General features: G+C 44.3%; 1 protein-coding gene across 2 annotated transcripts; it reads right to left on the bottom strand.

Moving 5' to 3' along the window:
- Positions 1–363: 363 nt before the first annotated feature.
- LPAR3 (lysophosphatidic acid receptor 3) lies at positions 364–13376 on the bottom strand. 2 transcript variants are annotated; one of them, XM_030033940.1, is made up of 3 exons: positions 13264–13376; positions 9822–10579; positions 364–2674 (listed from the first exon to the last, which is right to left on the bottom strand). In XM_030033940.1, the coding sequence occupies exons 2-3, from the start codon at positions 10555–10557 to the stop codon at positions 2325–2327; spliced, it is 1086 nt and encodes a 361-aa protein (XP_029889800.1). In that variant the 5' UTR covers positions 10558–10579; positions 13264–13376; the 3' UTR covers positions 364–2324. The 2 variants fall into 2 exon arrangements, with proteins under 2 accessions (XP_029889800.1, XP_029889801.1); XM_030033941.2 differs by lacking the exon at positions 13264–13376 and adding an exon at positions 12559–12680.
- Positions 13377–22145: the final 8769 nt, after the last annotated feature.

Below are 22145 nucleotides of genomic sequence, written 5' to 3'. Positions count from 1 at the left end.
CCTTTACAGGAGTCACCTTTTCCTGCTTACCTGCAAAAATCATCCACACGTAGTTATTTTGCAGCCCAAATTCCAAGCTCTGCAGGAGAGACCTAGTGTTTTCTCCACTGCTGCAGATGTTCCAGATCTTCATCCAACCTCTCTTCATACAGTGAATACACTGCCTAGTATTGCTAGTAAACATGAAAATTTTATTAAAACAACACCCCCCGCTCCCTGTGGTAATATGAAACAAAGTTTCCCCACCTTCATTTTCATCTGCAATTTGTTCAGTTTTAGCTTGGATGGATCTGTGGAAACGAGTAACAGCAACCATTTACTGCTGACTGTAGTGCCAGGTAATGTTCAATCACCGTCCAAACAGGAAACAAAACAAGTATTTTATTTGAAGTAACGTTTTATTTTCTGTTAGTTTTGTATACGGAGCTTCAGCCTAGTTAACACAAACCGTGCACTGCAGGTAACTAGGGACAGGAACGCTTGCATGCTATGCCTTTGCAATACCACCAGCTCTAGAAAGCACCACTTAACATACTTTTCAAAACACCAAACTAACAAAGTAGTATTTGCACAAGAACATTGCATTTAATGGCAAAAAACATATGTAAACCTTTCCAGCATCACTCATAAATACAGCATTTACCTTGAAATGTTAGGCCATATCCCTACAAGGTAACTTGTGTTATGGGAGACCTCTCTGAACAAGGGCTTGCTGTTTTCATAAGCTAAGGCTTGCTATGAAATGCCCCAGTGCCTTCTACAAAACTGTAACTTGGCCTTTGACCCAAGTGCTGGTTCTGCTTTGACCAACACAGTCCAGATATCCACATGCAAGTTGCACCAAAGGAAGAATTTGCCCAAACCACAGCTGATCTTTATCTTTCAGCCTCATACAATATCCTCCTGGTGTTGTTCTCTGACAATTCCAAGTGGTCAAAACTTCCAAAACTTTCCAAAGTGACCTCTGGTTGTGGTCAACTGCTTTAATACCAGGCATCAGACTTTCTCTAGGACACCACACAGGTAACTCCTCTTGAAATTAAGACGGGTAGCAGGGTTTTTAGCGTAGTGAGAAATCTACATTCCAATTTTTAATTTAAAACTTTTTAAATCTAAACTTTACTCTAGAGCTTTAAATTGCTGGATCCTCCATTAGAGCATACTCCATAAGGTCAAAACTTCAGCTTTTTGGGCTGTGGCTGCATCGACGCTAGACTTGATTAGTAACAATGCTGAAAGCCCTTCATTGCTTACTGTTTCATCACCTCTTCCTCAAGTACCTTCCAGTAAGATCTGTTTGCAAATCGGAGGTTAAAGGTGGTCCAGACAAGCACAATCAATGCATACTGTACTCTTGTAGGGGTTTAGCTTGGTTTCAGGCTTTTTTCCTGTAAATAAATTTCTATTTTAAACAGCTTGATTGAACCTGTATATATGTATATTTAAACTTCCCTTAAAAGTTCACCCTCTTAGTTTCTCTCAGTGGCACGGCAGTTACAGAGGGGTGAGCACACCCATTTGATGTTATCTGGGGAAGTAAGCAATGAGCATAATGAACACAGCCGCACGGCTCTTCTGTTAATCCACCCTCAACATCTGCCTACACAACAGCAGCAGAGAGCACAATGTATCTCCTTGCAGCATTCATCCCACTATGGAAGTAATAACAGCTTTTGTGCTTTTGGTACTCGCAGGTCCTGACAATCCACGGTCGGACATCCTCATGCACACTGGTGTCTGCTCTGGGCTTCCCATCACAGCCAGGTTTCTGGCATAGCTTTAATAAACCATCAAACTACCTATTTTGAAAGCAAGATAAGGGGAAGAAAGAGAGAAGGTAAGTATGAACTATTTCATGAACTTCATAAACCAAGAAAAGAGGTCACAATTCTGTCCAACCACACCTACAATCCTCCTCAAGATGCACAGAAATTGTTCAGAGCATAAATACTCAATGAATGCCAAGCCTGCACAGTGAGGCAGGTTTATTCTCTCTGTAGGAGCTTAAGGAGGGTCTCACTATATTGCTTACATTTTGGTTCCATGCACAAAAAGTCTCTGAGATGTATTTATTTCATTCATACGAAAAAACAATTTCATGTACTTAAAAGAAAAAAAGGAGAAAGACGGCAGCACAGAAAGTTTTCTTCATTACAAAGTGTTTTTCCACCAGGCAATTATTTATAAGAACTTTTGTTAACACTGGAGTTTAGGCTCTGGAACGAAGTGGATATATTGTTTACTAGCTTTGCCAGTCAATCTTCTCTTACAAAACCTCACCCTTCCCCCTCTCCTTTTCCAGCCAAGTCAGTCGCTTGAATAGCTCAGGAGTTTCCTTTGTCACCAAGATCTCCTTTTCCACAAATTGTCCCTTGAATAATGCCATCTTCAATGTAGTGCCCCGAAGTATCCGTGCTCCTGCAGAGAACTGTCGAGGGGATCCGCGATGAGCGTCTGTCCTGGCTCTTATCCTCAGAAGAGCAGCAAATCATCCTTTTCATGGTACCCCACATTTCATCATCTTTGTATGAATAAATTATTGGATTCATGACAGAGTTCAACAGGGCCAGGAGAAGAAACCACCTTTTAACATTCTGAATCCCACAGTAGGTGCAGTTCAGACCATCGAGCAGCAAGACGACCAGGCCAGGTGTCCAGCATACAACAAAAGCACCTAGAAATAAAGGAGACCAAAAAAAAAAAAAAAAAAAAAAAAGACTTCAGACTCCTAGGGGTTTGGGGTTTTTTTGCATCTGACAAGATTATTGGGTTTATCAAAATTCTACACAAAAATGATAAAAGCAGGAGAGGACAAAATTCTAACGACAATAGCAAAACTGTATCTACTACAGCTTCTCTGCCAAGCCCCAAGCACTGGCAGGGCAGCTCTCAGAAGTCTGCAGGAAGCAAGAATCCAGCTGCTGACAGCATCAGCTCAAACACAAGTGGGGAAAGGTCATCACAACAGTGATTTGCCCACACTGATAAATAAACAAGAGGTCTGGAGCATTAACCAGCAGAGAACTGGTGCTTTGAAGGCAGACTTCCTCTCCATCTCTCCTATGCTGGAGGAGAAGATACCAGGTGGCCCCCTTCCACCACTGCCACAGTATGATCCAAAGGAAAGATGTATCTTCCGTCACGCTACAGCTGACTCTGCAAAGCTATGGGCATACTGCCCAATTCATAAAACAAGAGTCACATCATTTAAACACGTCCTGGCTGGAAACCCTGCAGCTACTGTAGGATGCACGCCGTTGTCTGCGACACACCAGCGCTGCTGGCTCCCCGGTCAGAGCAGCAGCCCACCTCTCTCCACTGCTCCCTCCCTGGCTGTGCATGCTGGATACCTGAGACCCAACAACTGGGATCCAGGAAACAAATTAACTTGTAAACAAAAAGAGAGCAAGAAACGAATAGATGAGTTAGCAAAGATGAACCAAAAATGTAGCAGTCAAGGCAAAGAACTGAAGCAAAGAACAGAATAAAAAGCAAAAAAAGACAAGAAGGATGAGCAAGTATGAGAGCAGTGATGGGGGAACAAGAAAACTCTGCAAGAGAGGCATTTCCCCAAAAGATAGCAAGAAACCGCAGGACAAGACCAGGAGCAGCAAGTTTCTCGTGTTTCAGCTGGGAGGTAGGAATTACAACAGCCCCTGTCAGGAAGAAGTAAGACACAAAGTGATAATAAAAGCTGAAAAAGGCAAAGTAGGACAACACACTCCTCTCCCACCAGCCTGTCAAAAAAAAAAAAAAAAAAAAAAGTTAAAGAAAAGGGGGAATAAGGGAGAAGAGATATTACAGTGAAGACAGCATAGAAATCACAGCTTAGAATGAAATTCAATATTGCGATTGCATCTTTCCATGTTACTGCACATCCCCACCATAAAGGCAGGGGTGTGGGCCAGACTGGTAGGGAGGGGGAACATCACAACCAAATGCAGGCCTTGGCCGTGAGCTTGGGAGGGGCCCTGACCTGCCCCATCTGCCCTCCTGCCTCTCCCCGGCACCGCAGCCTGTCCTCCCTTGCCTTGAGCCCAAGGAAGGAGTAGCCATATGCATGATAATACTAACTTAGCACAAGCCACAATTGCTGTCTGACATACAGAAATAGAAAATTACAACTCTGCACAGCAGTCACAGTTTGAACAATGTACTGAGGAATTTCCAATCATTTATAACAGCAGAGTTTCCCCTTTTTTGGGCTTCGAAAAAATAATCAGACAAATAAGGATGATAGCAGCTACATGCTAAAAAGCTCTCCTGGGGGCGTTGGTATCTGTCCAACAATTTTGGTAGGGAAAGCAAGTCCAGCTCTTTTTTTTAAAGCCGCTGGTTTTCCCGTATCTGAGCTGTGCAAGCAAGCAGTGGGAGGGCAGCCTGGCTAGCGGCAGGACCCAGGCAATGCCGGAGCCAGGACTGGGCAGCACCTCAGGCATCCCATCGGCTGTGCGGTCCACACGGGCTGCTTTCAGCAGCACTGGGCGCTTATCCCCATCCAGGATTTTAATGGACACTGTGCTCATCTCATGGACAGGCCATAATGGTATATAAAGTGGGTTCATGTGATTTAGTAAGCAGTAGGATTGCTGAAAAACGTATCCAGGACAAGGTACCACAGATCTTGCTGCAAATCTATGCTCCTGGAGTCCAGACAAAATTCAGCCAACTGATTTACTATGTTACAGGCAATATTGTACAGAACAGAAAGGCGAGAGACCACCTCCTTCAGAAACTGCATTTTCTACCCTGCTGTACCAAGATTTTTGTGATGCTAAGTACTAATTTCATGGTGTTAGTTTTGAGATACTGGTTAACATCAGTAACATTCCTCTATTGCCCACTGGCATCAGGAGCTGCAAGCTGCTACCACAACACTTGTTTTCTCTGGTCAGTCTCTATACTACACACTGGTTTGGCTCCAGCATGCTGAGTAAGCAGTTGTGACACCAACTCTCTCTTACAGTCTACAGCGGAGAAAACACCGTACTGATTTATTGCCCTGGGGTTCACCAGCAAATCCCACCCGTTTCAACAAGCACTGGAACCAGACCACCCAGACAACAATACTGTGTCTACTCGAGTGTCTCAGTTAAGTATTTGGACAGAGAGCTTTCGCTAGCCACCAAGGGTCACTGGCAAAGTTGCCAACACACCAGCTCCATGCAGAAATTAAGATGGTAACAAACCCTCCTTAGAACAAGCACTGAAAGCATTTTGACTACTCGTACCACAAAGCATGCAAGGTCCAACCCTGCTTTCACGAAGTCAGCAGGAGAGGAAACAGATCCCAAAGCCACATTTTAACAAAAGACACAGAAATCTCTCCTTCAAACAAAACCCCAAGACTGCAGGCAGGATTAGTCCATGAACTCCTAGGATGTATGCCTGTCTACCTATACAGGCAAAGGTTCCAGTGGCAAAAGTAAGGGAAGATAAAAGACATCTGAGGCATCTCTCTGCACATTTCCCCTGCCCGACGACTGAAGACAAGGGCAGGGGGCAATGCAGTGACAGTGTCAAAGTTACTGGCTAATGCTTTCATGGGGCTGTTGCTTTGACTCCATCAAAAATACAGTTTGCTGTGTATGGAGACAAAACAAGTGATTCACACCCTGCTCTTAGCACCACAGAGATGAAAGCAAGGCATTTCTCAGACTCGCAGCCTTGCTCGGATTTTGCTATTTTTACCACAGAGCTTTCAGAGGGAACCATGGTTAAGCATAAATATATACCTTTGTCTTGGCCCTTCAGCAATTTTCTTGTTTGCAGACTTTTTATCCCATAGGAGCTCCTCTCCCTGACAAAGTGCCACACTCCAAAAAGAATTTAATTTCTGGGACTCTCCAAAATTCACAGAAGTGACGTGAAATACAGCCTGGCTGCAACATGGATAAGAACAACAGCTCTGAGTCTTCCCACTGGATTACAGAAGATCAGGCGTCACAATGCCTCAAGGTTAGTTTGAGGATTTTCCATTAGGTTTAAACGTGGATTTTCTTGTAGGTTACATCATCTCTGCTTGAAAATTAATTCCTGTGTACCTGGAAGCACTACTGATGCTTTGGCAGCATCATGTCATAAAACTGCACATCAAAGCTGTCCCCGAGCATGGCAAAGCTGAGGAAAAAAAAAAAAAAAAAAAAGTGCAGTAGCTTCCAGTTGCCTTTGCCACATGTGCACCCAAGTTAAAACAGCAAGTTACCAATTAAACTATAAATTCACTGAAACTGAAAATCATCCACCCCAAAGCTGCTATTTCAGCAGGAATCTCACTGCCAAGTTCAGATGAGCTACGACATACACACCACCTGCAAGTCACGTACCTGCACACCTGCGGGCACCCTTCTTCAAAGCTACAGTCACAGGCTTAGCTAGGACTATGCCACAAGGTCAGCCTAAGAGAACTTTAGTCCCTTTTGCTAGGTATCCTGGTTTCAGCTCAGAGTTAATTGTCTTCCTAGTAGCTGGTATAGTGCTATGTTTTTGAGTTAGGTATGAGTTAGGTAGTTATCTATCCCAGCTGAAACCAGGACACTAGGTTTCACATCTTCCAGTTTCAACCAGATCACTTCTTACGGTTCAGCATGCTAAAGGAAAGCCTTGCTCCTATCGTGTGATGGGCCATTTTAAGGGTTATGGTAGAAAAAGGTAGGTGGCAGGGACCTGAGTCCCAGCCTCTGGAAGGGGCCATCCAAGCCCAAAGGGTGGTACAAAAAGCCACCTGCAGCTGCGATCACCGTGGATCCACGAAGTCACACCAAAACCCAGATTCCCCCAGCTCTTAAGGGTAGGGCCGCCGGAGGAGAACGCCCAGAGAGGAGAGCGATGTTCTGCTGGAGGGGCAGCCAGCCCCAGGCCCAGCCTCCCCGACGCGGGAGGTGGAGGCCGGCGGCAGTAGCAGCGTGCCAGCAGCACCCAGCTACACGCAGCCTCCTTCCACGCAGCAGCGGGGCAGCAGGATTTTGTCCCAAACCTCCCACGAAACCCACAGGGCACGTTAACGAGAACTCTTGTTCTCATCATGCTTCATCCAGCAACTGAGCTCCTTGGAATTACTTTTAGTTAAGACCGTATCAGGCGCACGCTCCAAAGCATTTTCAGATATTTTGGAGCAAGCCATTAAAAAATAACTGCCTCGGGCAAAATCCACATGCTGCGTATAGCTGTAGGTTGTTGCATCAGTGGATGTAAGCAGAATTTTGGAAGAATTCCTTTGGTCACTTGGTGACTCCTTTGGTAATTGGAAAGCTCATAAAACATGCTATTCAGTTTCCAATACATTTTGCACAGTGTGCTTGAGTGACTGGGCCAGGAATGCACATTTCAAACTGTTTTAAAAAACAAATTCTCATTCCTAGAAAGAAACGTTTATAAAAAGCCTCTCAGAGTCAAATTTTGGAGAATTGATGTGAAGGAACGTACCAAGATACGCTTCCTCTGACACAGGAGTTTGGGGTAGATCTTGCACATAGCAACACATGCACTAATTCAACTTCTTTGGAAGAAGGCTCTGTTTTGATTTTGTTCCTGACTGACAAAGTAAATACACAAAATTATCATCTCTAAAGTAGCACTCAGGCTTTCTAAGTTAAATTTGCCTGGCCCAGCATACAGTATCATTAAATACTTTGCCCGAATTATAGTTTAATCTGGTAGCTGAAAAACCATATTCTGTGAGTAAGAGAAAGCTAATGCTGATCTTTAAATCAACCCATAGTCCCAAGGCCCCTCTCCCTAGTAAAAGAAAGAGTAAGGTGAAAATGAAGTTTAAAGTAGGGTTTATTTCCACGCAGCACCACAGCCGTGGTGAGCACTGAAGACCTGCCACAGGCTACAGGACCGTGAGGGATTAGCAAACGGCAACCACCATCGCTGTCCTTCCAACTCCCACATCAGTCGGCTGGCTGTCCTCCCCGGAGCGCAGACCACCTCTGCTCCAACCTGCAAACACGCATGGGTGGCACCGACAGCTACCAGTGTTATTCCAACACTCGCTCAGCACCCTCCAACTTTGGCTTACGCAAACCAAAGTAATATTAACTATATAAATATAAATTAGACAAGGCTATGCATGATGATTTATTTTTATGTGACTTCCCAGAAAGCAGCCTGCCATTCTGCCTTCATAGAAATGCTTTTTGGAAGCGCATTTCTTTTTGTCTCTTTCTAACGCAGCAGTTAACTACAGTCTACCCGATGCTTATGCATTAGGGCAGGATCATATTTGAAGCAGTTCAGAGTTTTTCCTGCAGGGATTTTCTCCTTCCAGGTGGACGGTTCAAGTTTCACTGCACAAGAGCTTCAGGTGGGGCATAAGATCGAATCTTGCCCCTGCAAGTCAAGGGGGGACAGGAACAACCACCACATTGTCTCTCTATAGGTGCCATTAAATCAGGGGGAAAAAAAGGAAAGACAACTGGAGAGGGATTTAGAAGGGAAAGGCTCTGGCAGTGGACATGCCAACTTCAGAAGACACAGGAGTGTGAAAACATTGTACTTGCTCAAACCGTCAGTTCACTTTCATTTCCAAGGTCAGGCACTGTAAAGTTTAACTGATCTCAGCTTCTAAAGCATTTTAAAACATCATTTGGTAGACAAAGGTGTTGTGTTCTACAGCACTATTTCAGGGGAAAAAAAAAAGAAAAAGAAAAAAAAAAAAAAGAGAGAGAGAAGAAAGAGAACCAGATACCAGACTACGGTGCAAACAGCATCCATAGACCGCAAGGGGAAGAAAGTGTCCTCAGCCTGAACTTCCTACCCTGGCAACTCCCACCTCCATGAAAAGTGACACTTTTCTCCCAGATCTCTCTAGTACTACTGTGCTGCAGTACAACACAGCTGCGTCCCAGGTATGCATGAACACCAGCTTCCCCAAAAGCTCCAGCTTTCTTGTGCTGCCTCATACAACGTCAGAACAGTTGTCAGAGCAGTAAAGCCATATTTGTGGTTTTAGAGTCCCCCACCACCTGAGCCCAGCTTCACAAGTGTCCTGGTGTCCCCCCCAGTTCCACCTGCAGCAAGCCACACTCCCGTGATGCCTCGCTTCTGGAAAACACCTTGCTCAGATTCAAGTCTTCATGGGGAAAATTGACTGCTACATCCAGTATTTTGTTCCAACGACCAATCAACTGCTCTGTGCATCTCTAATTTAATAAGCAGCTACATCACAACTAGCTGATGAAGTGATCCGAGCTGCCCAAATAGCAACAGCGTCTCTAGGGCAGAATCCAGGTCAATCTCCTGTTATGGTCTAGAGATCCAAGGCCATACCGTATCATCATCTGACAGTGTGTTGTACTACGCAATCTTCACAGAACGAAGGTGAATTCCCCCCTTGTAAAGCAAGTATCTGTCAAAGTCACAGACCCACCGGGCAGCCCCTCCTTTCCCCAGGGAAGGTGTGTTTCCAGGGGGAAGCCAATAGGAAGAAGTGCAAAGAAAACTATCCACATCCAGCCATAGGATTCATGGCCTTGTGCAGATATTAAAGAACATTATTTTGAAAATGTTCTACTAGGTAGTTGTGAATCTTCACAAGCCTTCCTCCAAAGTGATTTTTTTATTCCTCCCACCACCCCCCAAACAAAACCCTGTAGGTAACTTGTGTTTTGTAACAAGCTACCTACAAAATAGAAACACTTTTCTTCTGCATGTTGACCAGTCCTCTACTTTGCATTTCAGTGAGGGGTTTTTTGTTTTGGTTTAGGGGGTTGGAAGTTTTTTGTTTTGTTTAAAAAAACCCAAGCAAAACCAAACCAACACACAAACCCATTCTTTGGCACTGCCAGCCTTGCACGCCATGGTTTGTAGTCTCTTACCTAATAGAGTCATGACAGTCTTCATAAGCTTCACAGGGGTTCTCCTACGGCTAATGGATCCACTAGTGTGTGATGACAAGACATTAGTTTTCCTCTGGACATACATGTAGATTCTTATGTAAACCACCACCATAATGAAGAAGACAACTAGGTTTAAGACACTCCAGAACACCAGGTAACTTCTGCTGTAAATAGGTGCCAGGGATGAACAGGCAGTAATGTCACAGAGGCAGTTCCAACCCAGGGTGGGAACAGCACCCATGAAAATAGCAATGGCCCAAATTGATATAATTAAAAAGGTGACTCTCTTCTTTGTGAGATTACTGTGGATCTTCATCCGCATTATCGACATGTGCCGCTCAACAGCTATGACGAGAAGATTCACCAGGGAAGCTGTCAGGCTGGTGTCCAGAAGACCCTGACGCAAAAACCAGCGGTTAACAGTTAAAGTCTTAGACACTGGGCCAGTGTTGAACATCAAGAAGACATAGGCAATTCCAGCAAAAAAGTCTGCAGCAGCTAAGTTGGCCAGGAGATAGTAAAAGGGAAAATGAAACCTCCTGTTCTTGACCACAGCTGCTATGACCAATGAATTTGAAATGAAAATAAAGAGGCAGAAAAATGTCCCAAAACACAGAACAACAATAAGCTTTGGCCCTGTCCACTCATCTACTGTGTCAGTGTTTGTCTTGTTGTAGAAAAAGTCCATGCGCTTATCATAGTAGCATTCATTCATCCTGGATTAAAGCCCCTGCATCCTAGGAAGGATGGAAGGGAAAAAAAGAAAGAAGGATTAAAAATCAGCTATTGGTCTTTGCTTCAATCACCATTCCTAACAGCTTTTTTTTTTTTTTGGGGGGGGGGGGGGGGGGGGGTGGGGAAGGGGATAGGACAGGGTCATGAGAGGGTATATATTTGGAGGCCTTAAGTAAAAATTCATATTGTACAGAGTTAAACGCAGAAGAAGATACTGTGTCCACTGGAGGACTGCAGTGCATGAATCAGGAATTTTTAAAAGACTTACCTGCTTACAAAACCCCAGCACAGTCCCTTTGCACTAGCAGTCATACTGCACAGGCAAAGTGGAAGTTAAGAGGTTAAAAGTGACTTTCTGGAGGTCACAAAGAAAACCTGAGTGACAGCCAAGCCACGCTTGCTGTGAAATCCCATGTTTGAGCCACAGCCCCGTCATTATTTCCATTTCTCAGTGTATCCAGTCAGGACAGGGAAGCATAAATCATAACTCTTCCATTTTACTGACTAAGCAATAAAAGGCCTGTTACTGGAAACGTATTTTTTGGTTTTTCAATTATATATTAATAAATGTAAAAATGTATGTATATAAGATGCTACAGGCATATATATATTCTGAGCACATGCCTGTTATTTACTGCTACAGGATTTAAGTAAATGTGCTGAAGAAGGAAAAATACATTCTACATATTTGACTACCCTACAGCCAGAGATTATTTTATTGGGCTGTCAACCCAGAGCCCTGTGAGCACCACACAGCCCAATTACCTTCAAAACCAGAACACAGTTCCCTACCCAACCACAGGATCAAGCAAGACCCAGCAACAGCAGTAGTGCTGGGGTTCTTTTTCTTATACCCACTCAGCACTACTTTGGACACCGGGCTATTAAACGTGATGGAAGGGGGAGTCTGTGTGCCAGATTACATCACACTTCAGCTACCCCGGTGAGGTCAATGTCAGCTGCCTTGGCAGTTTTACTGCCTTTATTACGAACCAAACTGAACTCGAACTAATTTACACAGGCAGATCCGACAGCAATTACTCGTGCTGACCAGACCCCGTGCAGGGTCTCGCAGCCTAGTAGGGAGAGTTTGTGTCAGACCATCACTAGCCCGCACGTTCGCTGTCAGTATCCAAATGAGGGTTTTAAAAGTGACTTCATTAACAGATATTTTATAGTTTTATCAAAACCTAGGAACCCAACCATGGCACGAGATCCTAATCACATTAGGTATTGCAGAGAGTGGCAAACCTGTGCCTGACTCTAAGGCCAGAGAGGAGGAAGTATCGGGACACAGAGCTGCAGGAGAGGCAGCAACGCCAATAGCTTTTGTAAGGCTCCTTGCGAGCGATAGGCTAGGTGGAGCTGAAAAGAAAACAAACCTGGAAGTGGTTACAGGCAGAAAGATACAAAAAAGCATAAGCTTTTCACCTCTGCAGCTAAAATCGAGCACAGATAGAGATCAGATTCACTTAGTCTATTATTACCCTGTGGTTACTTAACAGTTATATCTCGTCTCTCCAGGGACTGGGAAGCAAATTAAGCAATCCCCAGCAGGCTGGCTAACAAGCCACATTTATATTGAAGGTTCCTTCCGAGTTTTAAGATAAAAAGGTTCATCTTCTGTTGTTTAAATTATGCTACTCATTAATTCTCTCATGCAATATTTGTATTAGATAATTTTAAATCAACTTGCACTATTCCATGATTAGTATTTTCAGCAAAGTGAATTTTTTTTTTAATATTTCATTTTTCTGAACATGCTCCTTAGCCTTTTTTTCTTGGTTCCCACCCTACATCTAGTAGTCAACACGAAAGCAGGCCGCTTGACATTGTTGTCCATTTTATCACTCTCAAGAACCTTAGGCAGCCACTTCTTTTATAAAAGACTATATTACTTAAAACATCAAATTCAAGTACATAGTCAGAACTAAGAAAATTACTTAAGGACAAGAAGTGGAAGGAAACAAGTAAATCATACCTTGTGCTGAAATATTACAGAGCATCCCTGCATCTAAAAATAAAAAAGCCTCAGCAACTCAGATCCACTGTAAGGAGTCAACCAGAATTCAAGGCCTACTGCTCCCTGTGCAGGGCAGTATGGTAGAGTTGGGCAGTCAGTACGTTCCCAATTCCCACCTAGGAAGTACTCAAAAGTCAAATTAAGTCTGTAAGTGACCAAGAAGTCCCTGAGAAGTTGCAGACAACAGCTCCTCAAGCAGCTGAGAGCTGGGAACCCTGTCAGCCAAGATGGCTCTGCTCTTAGCCACCAAGGCAGTAAAGGACTTGCTGAGCTTGACATGAAGCTTTTATAGAACAGCCCAAATGCCTGCAAACAGAAGCAGCATTTTGGGCAAAAATGGCAGGGGAAAAAAAAAAAAAAAAAAAAAACCCAACTGTGAAAATTGTAGGGAAGGTTTTCTGAACATGTTGTATCTTACTGTGTAATCATCTCTAACAGATGAATCTCTTTTACTTGCAGTGATAGGAGAGTAAAGAGATCTGCAGATACTTTTTGCATCTCATCTGAAGAACAAGCTTAAAGAAATCCAAAATATCAACTATGAACTTATTCTAAATACTTCAGCTTATTCAGATCCCATCCTCATTTGAAGTAGTACCCGAAAAAAAGATAAATCACACATCCATAACTCTCCACCAAAATAATCACACTACAAACACTCACTGTCACACAGCAGAGCTCAAACGACCAACGATTTTGAAAGAGATGTCTTGAGGTGTTGAGATAAGGCAGGAGGGAGTAGAAAAGCATCCAGCTGAGGTCTCAGGGTCACAGGGCAGATTCTGGAGATGGCCAAATGGAAGCTGCTCCAGTTCAGCTGCTGCTTTGGTGCTAGTTTGCATCCCAGTCCTTCAGAGCAGAGATGTAGCACTTGACTGTTGGTACCAGCCTATATACAAAAAGCACTTGTCACGCCAGGGTCCTTCCAGACAGTGGTTTATTTCACACCTTCATTTTATTTTAAGTCCTCCCAGCAGAACTAGCCTGGTCTCAGAAGAGCTGTGCAGCTGTGACAGCGCTATGCAGCTGTATCCTCAATGGTCCTGCCCCAGTCTGCACCAGGCACGACAGATGTGTGATAGAATATCCCATGTTTCCTGGCATATCACAGTTTAACACGTTGCAGGGCTTTATCTTCCAGGTCTTCTCTTCTGCAGCCAAATCAGAGATGTTTATCTTAATCAGGGCAGGTTTAAACTTAAAAAGAAAAAAAACACCCTTAAATATTACATATTTCAGATTTGTTTATTAAGTACACACAAATTTGAAGATTCAAGCAAAATATTGTTCATCAGTTTTAAAAATAATAGAAACTCAAATGGTAGAAAACCAGCTAAATTGGTCAGCCCAGCCTTATGAAGACAACAGAGAGTCTTAGAGTCTGCAGCAGAAAGCTCCCCAGTTCTGCTACTCACTTTGTGAAGAATCGCCTTCTTTTGCTTTGAAAGTGGCTCTCACAAACTTGATACTTCTCATTTTTTATGGGAAAGGACAGCAAACTATCTCCATTCACCTCTTCTACGGCACTCGGTATTTTATAGCCCTCCATATAGACCTCCAGAAGCTTGTCAGCAGTAACCACATATTGCATGTTCTACAGATGGGTTGAGCTATTAGCTTGCCGCAAGTCACTCACAAGCAAATGCATCAAAACTTTGCAAGTGCCAAAAGCATACCCTTGTCAAAAAGGTTCTTTTCCTTATTTCAATCTATTTAATTACTTCAGTTCAAGCAATAGTGGCTACAAAGATCAGAAACTGATGGACTGTGAAGTGTGTTTTCCTCTACCGCGCTGAGTAAACGTAAGCTTTGAGTGGGAGAAATCATCTGTTCCAAGAATCTCAAAGGATTTGATTCAGTTAAACTGCTTTCAAATGCAAAAGCACACATTAAGAATTCTTCCCAATCCAGCACATCTTGAGCTCTGTTTGTCTTAAAGACAGCTTGTATATTTGAATTGATTTTAAATTCCTCTATGTAAGTGCAACTTGTATCAAGTTAGAATATGTTCTTCACCATTCTTAAAAGTCAAGAATTTGCATGAGTATATAGGTAGCTAGTATAATATATTCCTAAATAAAGAGTTAGTGAAATAAAACAACACCTAGATAATGTTTTGGACAAAAGCTTCAGTTAGTTGCAAGCTAACATGCTTTAATAGTTGTTATTCAATTAGAATCTAGTTTACTTCAAGAAAGTTACTAAAAATCTGTATATTTATAATGAAATTTAATATCTGTTATTTAAATCAAGGATTTTGCTGATTCAAACTGTGATTAAAATCACTGTAAGTCACTTAGATTCAAAATAAAGTTTGGCCTGTAAATCAGCTCTCAGTTGAGTTACTCACATTAACGCAGACATTTCTGAAGGAAAACTCAAATAGTATTTTAATGAGAAGGTCATTACAAAATTTAGCCTGCAAGCCATAATGCGATTCATGGCACACCCCACTGGTTTCCTGCCTCTTTCCTGTCCATTAAAAACCAAGTTGTTTCAATACATCAGCCACAACCTTATTGAAGGGTTGGCATCAGTTTGGGGAACTTTGATGGCCTCTGCCCCGCTCCTGTATAATGCAACAGGGAGGGAGCGGACAAGCACGGGTTGGCACAGTGAGCTACTGTGAGCGGATTCAAGCCGAGTCTGCAGCTGGGCTGAGAAGCCCCTAGAGCAGGACTGAACCTATAGGAGGACTATAGCAGTGCAGTCCTATAGCAGGACTGAAAGTTAGCCTGGGTAGGGGGTGAGGGAAGTCTGCCCAGGCAGAACCCCAGCCCAGTGTACTGCTGGTTTTCCTGAGCTGGCACAGGGATTTCTGTGCAGAAATTCAGGCCGGTTCAGCATCCGAAACGCTACGCTCTGGAACAGGAGAGAGCGCGAAGCCGGTACAGTCCGGGCAGGTCCGTGGGATGGCACAGAGGAGCGAGCTGTGCTCAGGCTCAGCCTGCAAAGCGGGCAGGCTGCCAGGCTACGCCACAGCACTTCACCTCCCTGCCTCCCCCCGTCCATTAGCAAAGACGAGGTATTAAATACTGATCTCCAAGGTATTTTGAAACTTATTACAAAAGTTGCTCTTCAGAAAGCCGAGTTCGCCATACTGACTGACCACAGGCATTGGTGGCAGAGCAAGGAAGCAAGTCACTCGAAACACTCTCTTTGCATTCACACTGTTACTGCAGAGAAATATTACGCGGCAGCAATTGCCTAGCTGCACATACTGCTTCAGCTTTTTAAACTGACCCTACAGGCAGCAGACAGCCCGTGACAGCGGCACCACGGAAGGAGCGTCGGGAGGCTAGCAGACCACACGGCCCCTGGCAAGGGCTCCCCACGGCAATGCTCTTGCTTGCCCGCACCCTGTGCCACAGGCAGACACAAACGTCCTCTGCCCCTTCCTCCTCTTCTGGATAAACCACTGGTGCTGCTGTTATTTTTCTTGTTACTGAAAAGCTCGCTCTCACCTCATTCCCACGAGGAAGGCGCAGGCAGGAGAAGGAAGCCAGGACACTGGGCAGCCAAGCTACACACACAAGTAGTACCAGTTCAGAAAGGGAATCGGTTCCTTGTTCCCCTCCACACCCTGCGTACATGTATGGCCACGGGGGAAAACACGGCCAAATGATTGCACAGTAACCCAAGAAACCCATTCACGTTACCTCAGCTTAGAAAGAAATACCAGTGCAGAAAAGGGTGTGTAACACAGCAGAGGCCAAAAATGTTAATATATAACTGTAAGAAGTTTTGTGAGGCAAGTACTCTTGTTCGCTTTTAATTGTCTTTAATAGTTAATTGATATTATAACAAAAATCAATTTAGAGAAACAAACTGAAAGGAAGCACATACAACTCACAAAGCGATGACCAAATATCTCAGTCTAAACTAAGGCTTTTTTATCTGGTACTATTAAGAGGATGCAATGGAAGCCAACATTCATTTAACAGGTTTCACAGAGACAAATTGTCTCAGAAGTAACCATTTTACATTTTGTTTATTAATGAAATTCTGTGGGCACTGCCTGTACTTGGAACTGCATGCTACATGGTCCACTTCAAGGAACTGAGAATACTTTTTTAAAGCCATTTTTTAAATTCAGCTTTAAAAACTGGAAAAATAGTTATTCTTAAAAAAAAAAAAAACTGTAAGGCTCAAGGAGCAAGTTTTTAATCCAGAAAACTCATTAGCAAGGGAATCTACTTCTGGTTGTGTTTGGCTATATTTTTTTTTTGTAACTTAAGTATCCCCAGATAATCCAGTATCCTCAGATAATTGACTGAAGTTAAATCAAGCACACACAAGCAGTCTTCAGTGCCTTTTAGAATAAGGAGAGCAGAGTGCCACATCCATTTCCACTCCAGGCCTGCTTCATCTACATAATGCTAACTTGATGGAAACTACAGCAGTGCTCATACTTCCACCATGGTTCTGGTCATTTCCAGTAATAGTCTATTTTAATAGCATCATCTTTTGGACTGAAAAGGGAAGGGAGTGAGGTGAAGGGAATCAAGATGATTCTTTGGCAACTCTTACATATCAGTGGTGGAAACACCTAAGGTTTTTTTTATTTATCATATATCCTACTTAAAATACCAAGGCTGTATGATACAAACAAAGGGTCTTAAGAAAAGTATTAAACCTACCAAAAACGCAGAACCTTAAGGCTAAGTTTTTAAGTTGCAGAGAGAGAAAATAGTACCGCCAGCCATGGACCACAGCACTCTGCACACACAGACTGATAAGAGGCTTAAAAAAAAAAAAAAAAAATCACTCTCAGGGCACAGAAGTGTCACCGTGTGCATGTATGGGACAGCGCTGTTCCTCCGCAAGCCGCTGCAGACTGGCACGGGCAGCTGAACTGTGAAGCACAGAGATACAGGGGCACCTACACCAAGGTATTACAAAGCTCAGGCTTCAGCTCCTGAAATGCCTTTAGTACAAAGCTGCTCTACTGCACTAAATTGCTTTTTAAAGCTCTGATCCACTGCAGAAAGTTGTTAGGGACAGATACTAAGTAACTTGCTAGTTACCACAAGTTTAGACTTCAGACTTTGGTAATTTAAGACTTTCTGAAATTATGGTTTACTAAATCTATATATGGAGTTCAAACTAAAAACTTCACTGCAAAGCTTTCATTTAGTCTCCTTTAAGTGTGGTTCTGGAAGGAGCTGGCAGGTCATCCTATAATGCGGAAACAGACACAGCATTTAAAGTATTTAAAAGCCATTCAAACAGCCCATACATTGTGAAACATGCCTAGAAGAAAATACCTGTTCTGCTTCTAAACTAAGTTTTCCATTTCTGCAGAACTTCCAGGTCTGCTCATTGATCACTATCAGCTCCATTTTACCGTTCAACAAATCAGCTTTCTTTCACAAAACCTACAGAATGTGAATAGAGGCTATTTCAGCAGTCACAACCAAGTGAACTTTTATTGTTTATTTTCAGCACATAGCTGATGACAACCTGAACCAGCCACTGCTGATTAAAACAAGCCACCTGACTGTATCTGATCCATTAACAGATGCAGAGCCCTGGTTTGTAAGCAAACATTTCAGTGGAACTGGTAGAAATGGTGGGCTCCAAGAAATATTTGGTAGAGACATGGAAGTGGACCTAACGGCTTAAAAGTAGAATCCAGGTATGTGAATCTTTAAGACTAATACCCAAGAGCAATATATTCTCTATGATGTCAAACCTTATACTTCAGAGCTTTTATTTCATTATCTGATAGCACAAAGAATATGCTGGAGAATGTTCCAAAATGGTTAATGGTCATAATAGCACAGGACGGTAAGGATACAGTCAATCCAATTTGTCCAGAACTATGGTCTGGCGTTCTGCAAAAAGCCACATATATCTTCGAGCTTTACTTGCTGATAAGAGCTGCTGCTGCTTTACTGATTGCACTTTTTTTTTTTAAAATTGCACATCTCGTTTTCAGTCCACAGATAAACTTGATGAAATCAGATTTTTCACCATATAACTTGATTTGAGTTGCGCTTCCTACTACACCTCTTCAAAGACCATAAGAGCACGCAGGAAACCACATACTCCGCACCGCTTAAAGAACAAAGCTACAGCAATGCACCTTACCAATTTGTAACAAGAAATGTCTTTTTCTAGGTTCGTATTACAGAAGGGAGAACAGAGCTACCTACACAACCTCTGGAAGCACAGAGGGACAAAACCGTGGGTTTTTTTTTTTTCCTTAAGGAGAAAAACCTAACCAAAAGACACAACGCAAAATAACATCATTGTACTTTTCAGCGCCTTGCATAGATTAAGATGATACCTTACTAAAAGCTTCACGAAAGCACCTGTACAACCCCCCGTGCGGTACGTACACTTACTACCGGTGCCTCGGCGGGACCCGACACACGCGCAAATCCAGAGCTGGGCAACCGAAGCGTCCACTACAGCGGAGCTCACAGGCGTACGTGTAGGAGGTACCTGCACTTTCACATACGCGTGACATATTCATGTGCACGGAGGCGCGCACACGGCGCGGCACAGCCGCAGCAGCTCCGCCAGCCAGGGCTCTGCCTCCGTCGGAGCCGCGGGGCAGCCCCCGCCGGCACCCAGCGGGGCTCCGCTTGCTGCCCACCGCCCAGGGGCAGGGGCTGGCGGTGGCGACTCCGGCGTTAAGTGAGGAGGAAAAAAAAAAAAAAACCACCCAAGTTTAACAAAACCGCAGAAAGTTTTGTTCTGCCCGATTAGTAGGAAGATACCGAAGAGACCACGGCGTTCCGCAAGTCCGCGGCGAAGGCGTTCCCTTCGTCCGCCGCCGGCCCCGGGACGCGCCCCCCCGCCCCGGCCCCGCGGTCGGTGCCGGGGGCCGCTGCCCCGTCCCCCCGCGGCCCCACTCACCGGCAGCCCCCGCAGCGCCGCCGCCGCCGCCGCGCAGAGCGGGCCCGCTCCCCGCCCCGCGCCGCGCCGGCCGCTCCCCGCCCCGCGCCGCCTTAACCCGTCCGGCGCTGCCCGGCCCCGGCGCCGCCCGGCGGCTCGGCCGCTCCGCACCTGCCCCCGGCCCTGCGCCGGAGTGAGCAGCGAGGGCTTTTCCCGGTGCGTTCGCTTCCTCCCGGGTGCGAAGGTTCGGCTCCTCCAAGATGCGGGTAGAGCCTTCGAGCGACCGAGGGCTGCGGAAGGCTGACGGGTCGTGCTGCCTGAAAAGCCCCATCAGAAGGTCCACCGTCATTCACGCTTTGGGAAACAAAAGCAAAGCCCCAATAAAGCAGCAGTAGCTTCCCCGAGTAGATCGGGACAGTTCGGGCAAGCGTACACACCACTTCCTTCCAGCATCACGTGTAGCTGTTCTTTTCGACTTAGTGTAAAAAGCAAACGAGACCCACCTCGCACCCAAGACAGCGATACGGAAACCTTGAGGCCCGCGTCGGCTCCAAAGGGCAGGACCAAGCACACGCAGCTTTGCCATGAAGGACAAGCCGAACTCAAATGTAGGAGGTGGTACTAGACCAAAATTTATCTGAAGATGGTCATCAGATGGATCTGACCCATTGCTACCTACCGGAGTCATTGACTGAGACCAGGCATGTATCCAAGGAGTACAGAGCTACTCAGGGGTCTGCTCAGAGCTGGAGAGCTGACAAAAGAAAATCTCAGCAGAAAGTCTCTGCTCCACTTCTCAGAAACCCTGGTAATGATTACAGCATGAAAGCTAGACAGAGTGTTAAAGACTTGGTGGAGCCTTGCACGTGAACGTTATACATGAAATGCCAAACAGCCTCCGCTCCAGCAGCTTTTTCCTGTTTTATCCATAAATGGAAGGCCCCAAAATAAGAGCCCAAACTCTTATCCACCCTGTCCCCTTCACTTGAATGCTCACCTTGAAGATGGCTCAGGAAGCTTTCTTCTCCTTCCCGCCTGTTGCTTTCTAATGCAACCTTCTCACTGCCTTCCCATCCATTTCTCTCCTCTTGTTAAGCAATGAGCGAAAGCTTCTTATTCCCAAGGAACAAGACAATCAAAAGCAACAGGTTATGTTCAGAACACTTTGCAAAAGCTTATGCTCCAGTTCTGCTTCCATTAGTGTGCATCACCTCCTTCGCAGTCGGAGTGGGACCACCTATCAGTCAGCAACTGTATTCGAATCTGTATTAATGCACAGAATTAAAAGTCAACGTATGCCAGATTTCCTGTTAAGTTTAACCTCTGTGGAATAGAAAGCCAATGAGAAGCTCCAGCTAGTGGCTCTTATCTTTATTCCAAGAGAAAAAAAAAAACCACCAAACAGATGGTGAAGACACAAATTGGTTTCTACAATACATTAGTAACCTGCTCTAATATGGTAGGGCTGAAGCAGTAGTCTAGCTAGCAAGCAGCCCTTATGATTTAAAAATCAATACAGGACAAGAAAGCTTTACGATTCCATTATAGAAATTAAGTCTTAAAATCAGTAAGAATTGTAAGTACTTTCTACATTCCTTTGGTTGGTAATACTTTCCCTCATTCCCTGAGGATTCTCTCACAAACAAGTATTTATCTGAGCAATGGCTTTGGCAGGTCATACTCAATGTCCTACTAAATTGGAAAGAAACTGTTTGAGTCAGAGCTTAGGGGGTCCTGCACCGTGGCTCACACAGCCAAGGGTACAGGATGTACCTCACTTACTTTATGGAACAGAGGCACTAGACCTCAGAAGGTGATGAGCCTGTCATACTGTTCATAAAACAGAAAGTACTTCCACAACTTGCTATCCTACCTCAGACAACACTGAAAAAAAATTTAAGACATAAAAGAAAAAAAAAAAAAAAATCCAAGCCCAAGGACTCACCCTGCAGCAGTAAGGTGTTGGCAGTTCACAGCCATTGGCAATAACAACATCTCACAATCACAAGAGATGCAGAACTCGCACTCTCAGACAAAAGCCCTTGGAAGGATGTACCGCCCAACGTATTTGTATGCCCCATCAGGGCAACACATATTGGAACACACTACATGACTAATTATCCACTAACATAGCATTAATTATCTGCTTTTCCTAGGTTCACGTCTCTAACTTAAGATTTCCATAAGTACTGGCAGAAGGTAGAGCAGTAAGGAAAATGCAATTCTTTTTCAGACGTGCTGGATTTTGGTGCTGTTTACTAGGGAACTGTTTGATTTAGAAAGAGCCATTCCAGAAAGCTATGAGTAAAATAGCAGCAAACACAGACAACATTAGCATCTTGCACATAAAGTCAAGACTGCACTCTGTATGGGCCAAGAAACTCTGCCAGCAATCAGTTAATGCTCATCACTTTTGCAGTCTGCAGAAGAGCACTTGGATTATCCAGGGCCCCGGAGCATACACTACAAGACTAACATTGACCCCAACAAGTTCCACACACAAACCCTAGGAAGAAAGTTGACTCTTCTGTCCTGAGTGGAAGACAGTAATCCTCTGTTCTAGATCATGCAATTAACATCTGTTTGATGATAAAAAGTTAGAGAAAATCTTTGCTAACGGTGTGAAAATCGGTTATTGGTAGCAATTTATTTTTATCCACAAGCATAGTGACAGCTGAGGCCACAGCAAGGCATTGCTC

The sequence above is a fragment of the Aquila chrysaetos genome, chromosome 12 (genome assembly GCF_900496995.4).
Source record: "Aquila chrysaetos chrysaetos chromosome 12, bAquChr1.4, whole genome shotgun sequence".
NCBI classification, from domain to species: domain Eukaryota; kingdom Metazoa; phylum Chordata; class Aves; order Accipitriformes; family Accipitridae; genus Aquila; species Aquila chrysaetos.
The sequence above is the reverse complement of the archived record's forward strand: the minus strand, read 5'-3'. Positions and strand labels throughout refer to the sequence as shown.

Coding starts and splice junctions, on each gene's coding strand:
- LPAR3 (XM_030033940.1), bottom strand. CDS start 10,557: ATGAATGAATGCTACTATGATAAGCGCATGGACTTTTTCTACAACAAG. Junction 2,675..9,821: donor GACTGTCATGACTCTATTAG/GTAAGAGACTAC, acceptor CTTTATTTCTAG/GTGCTTTTGTTGTATGCTGG.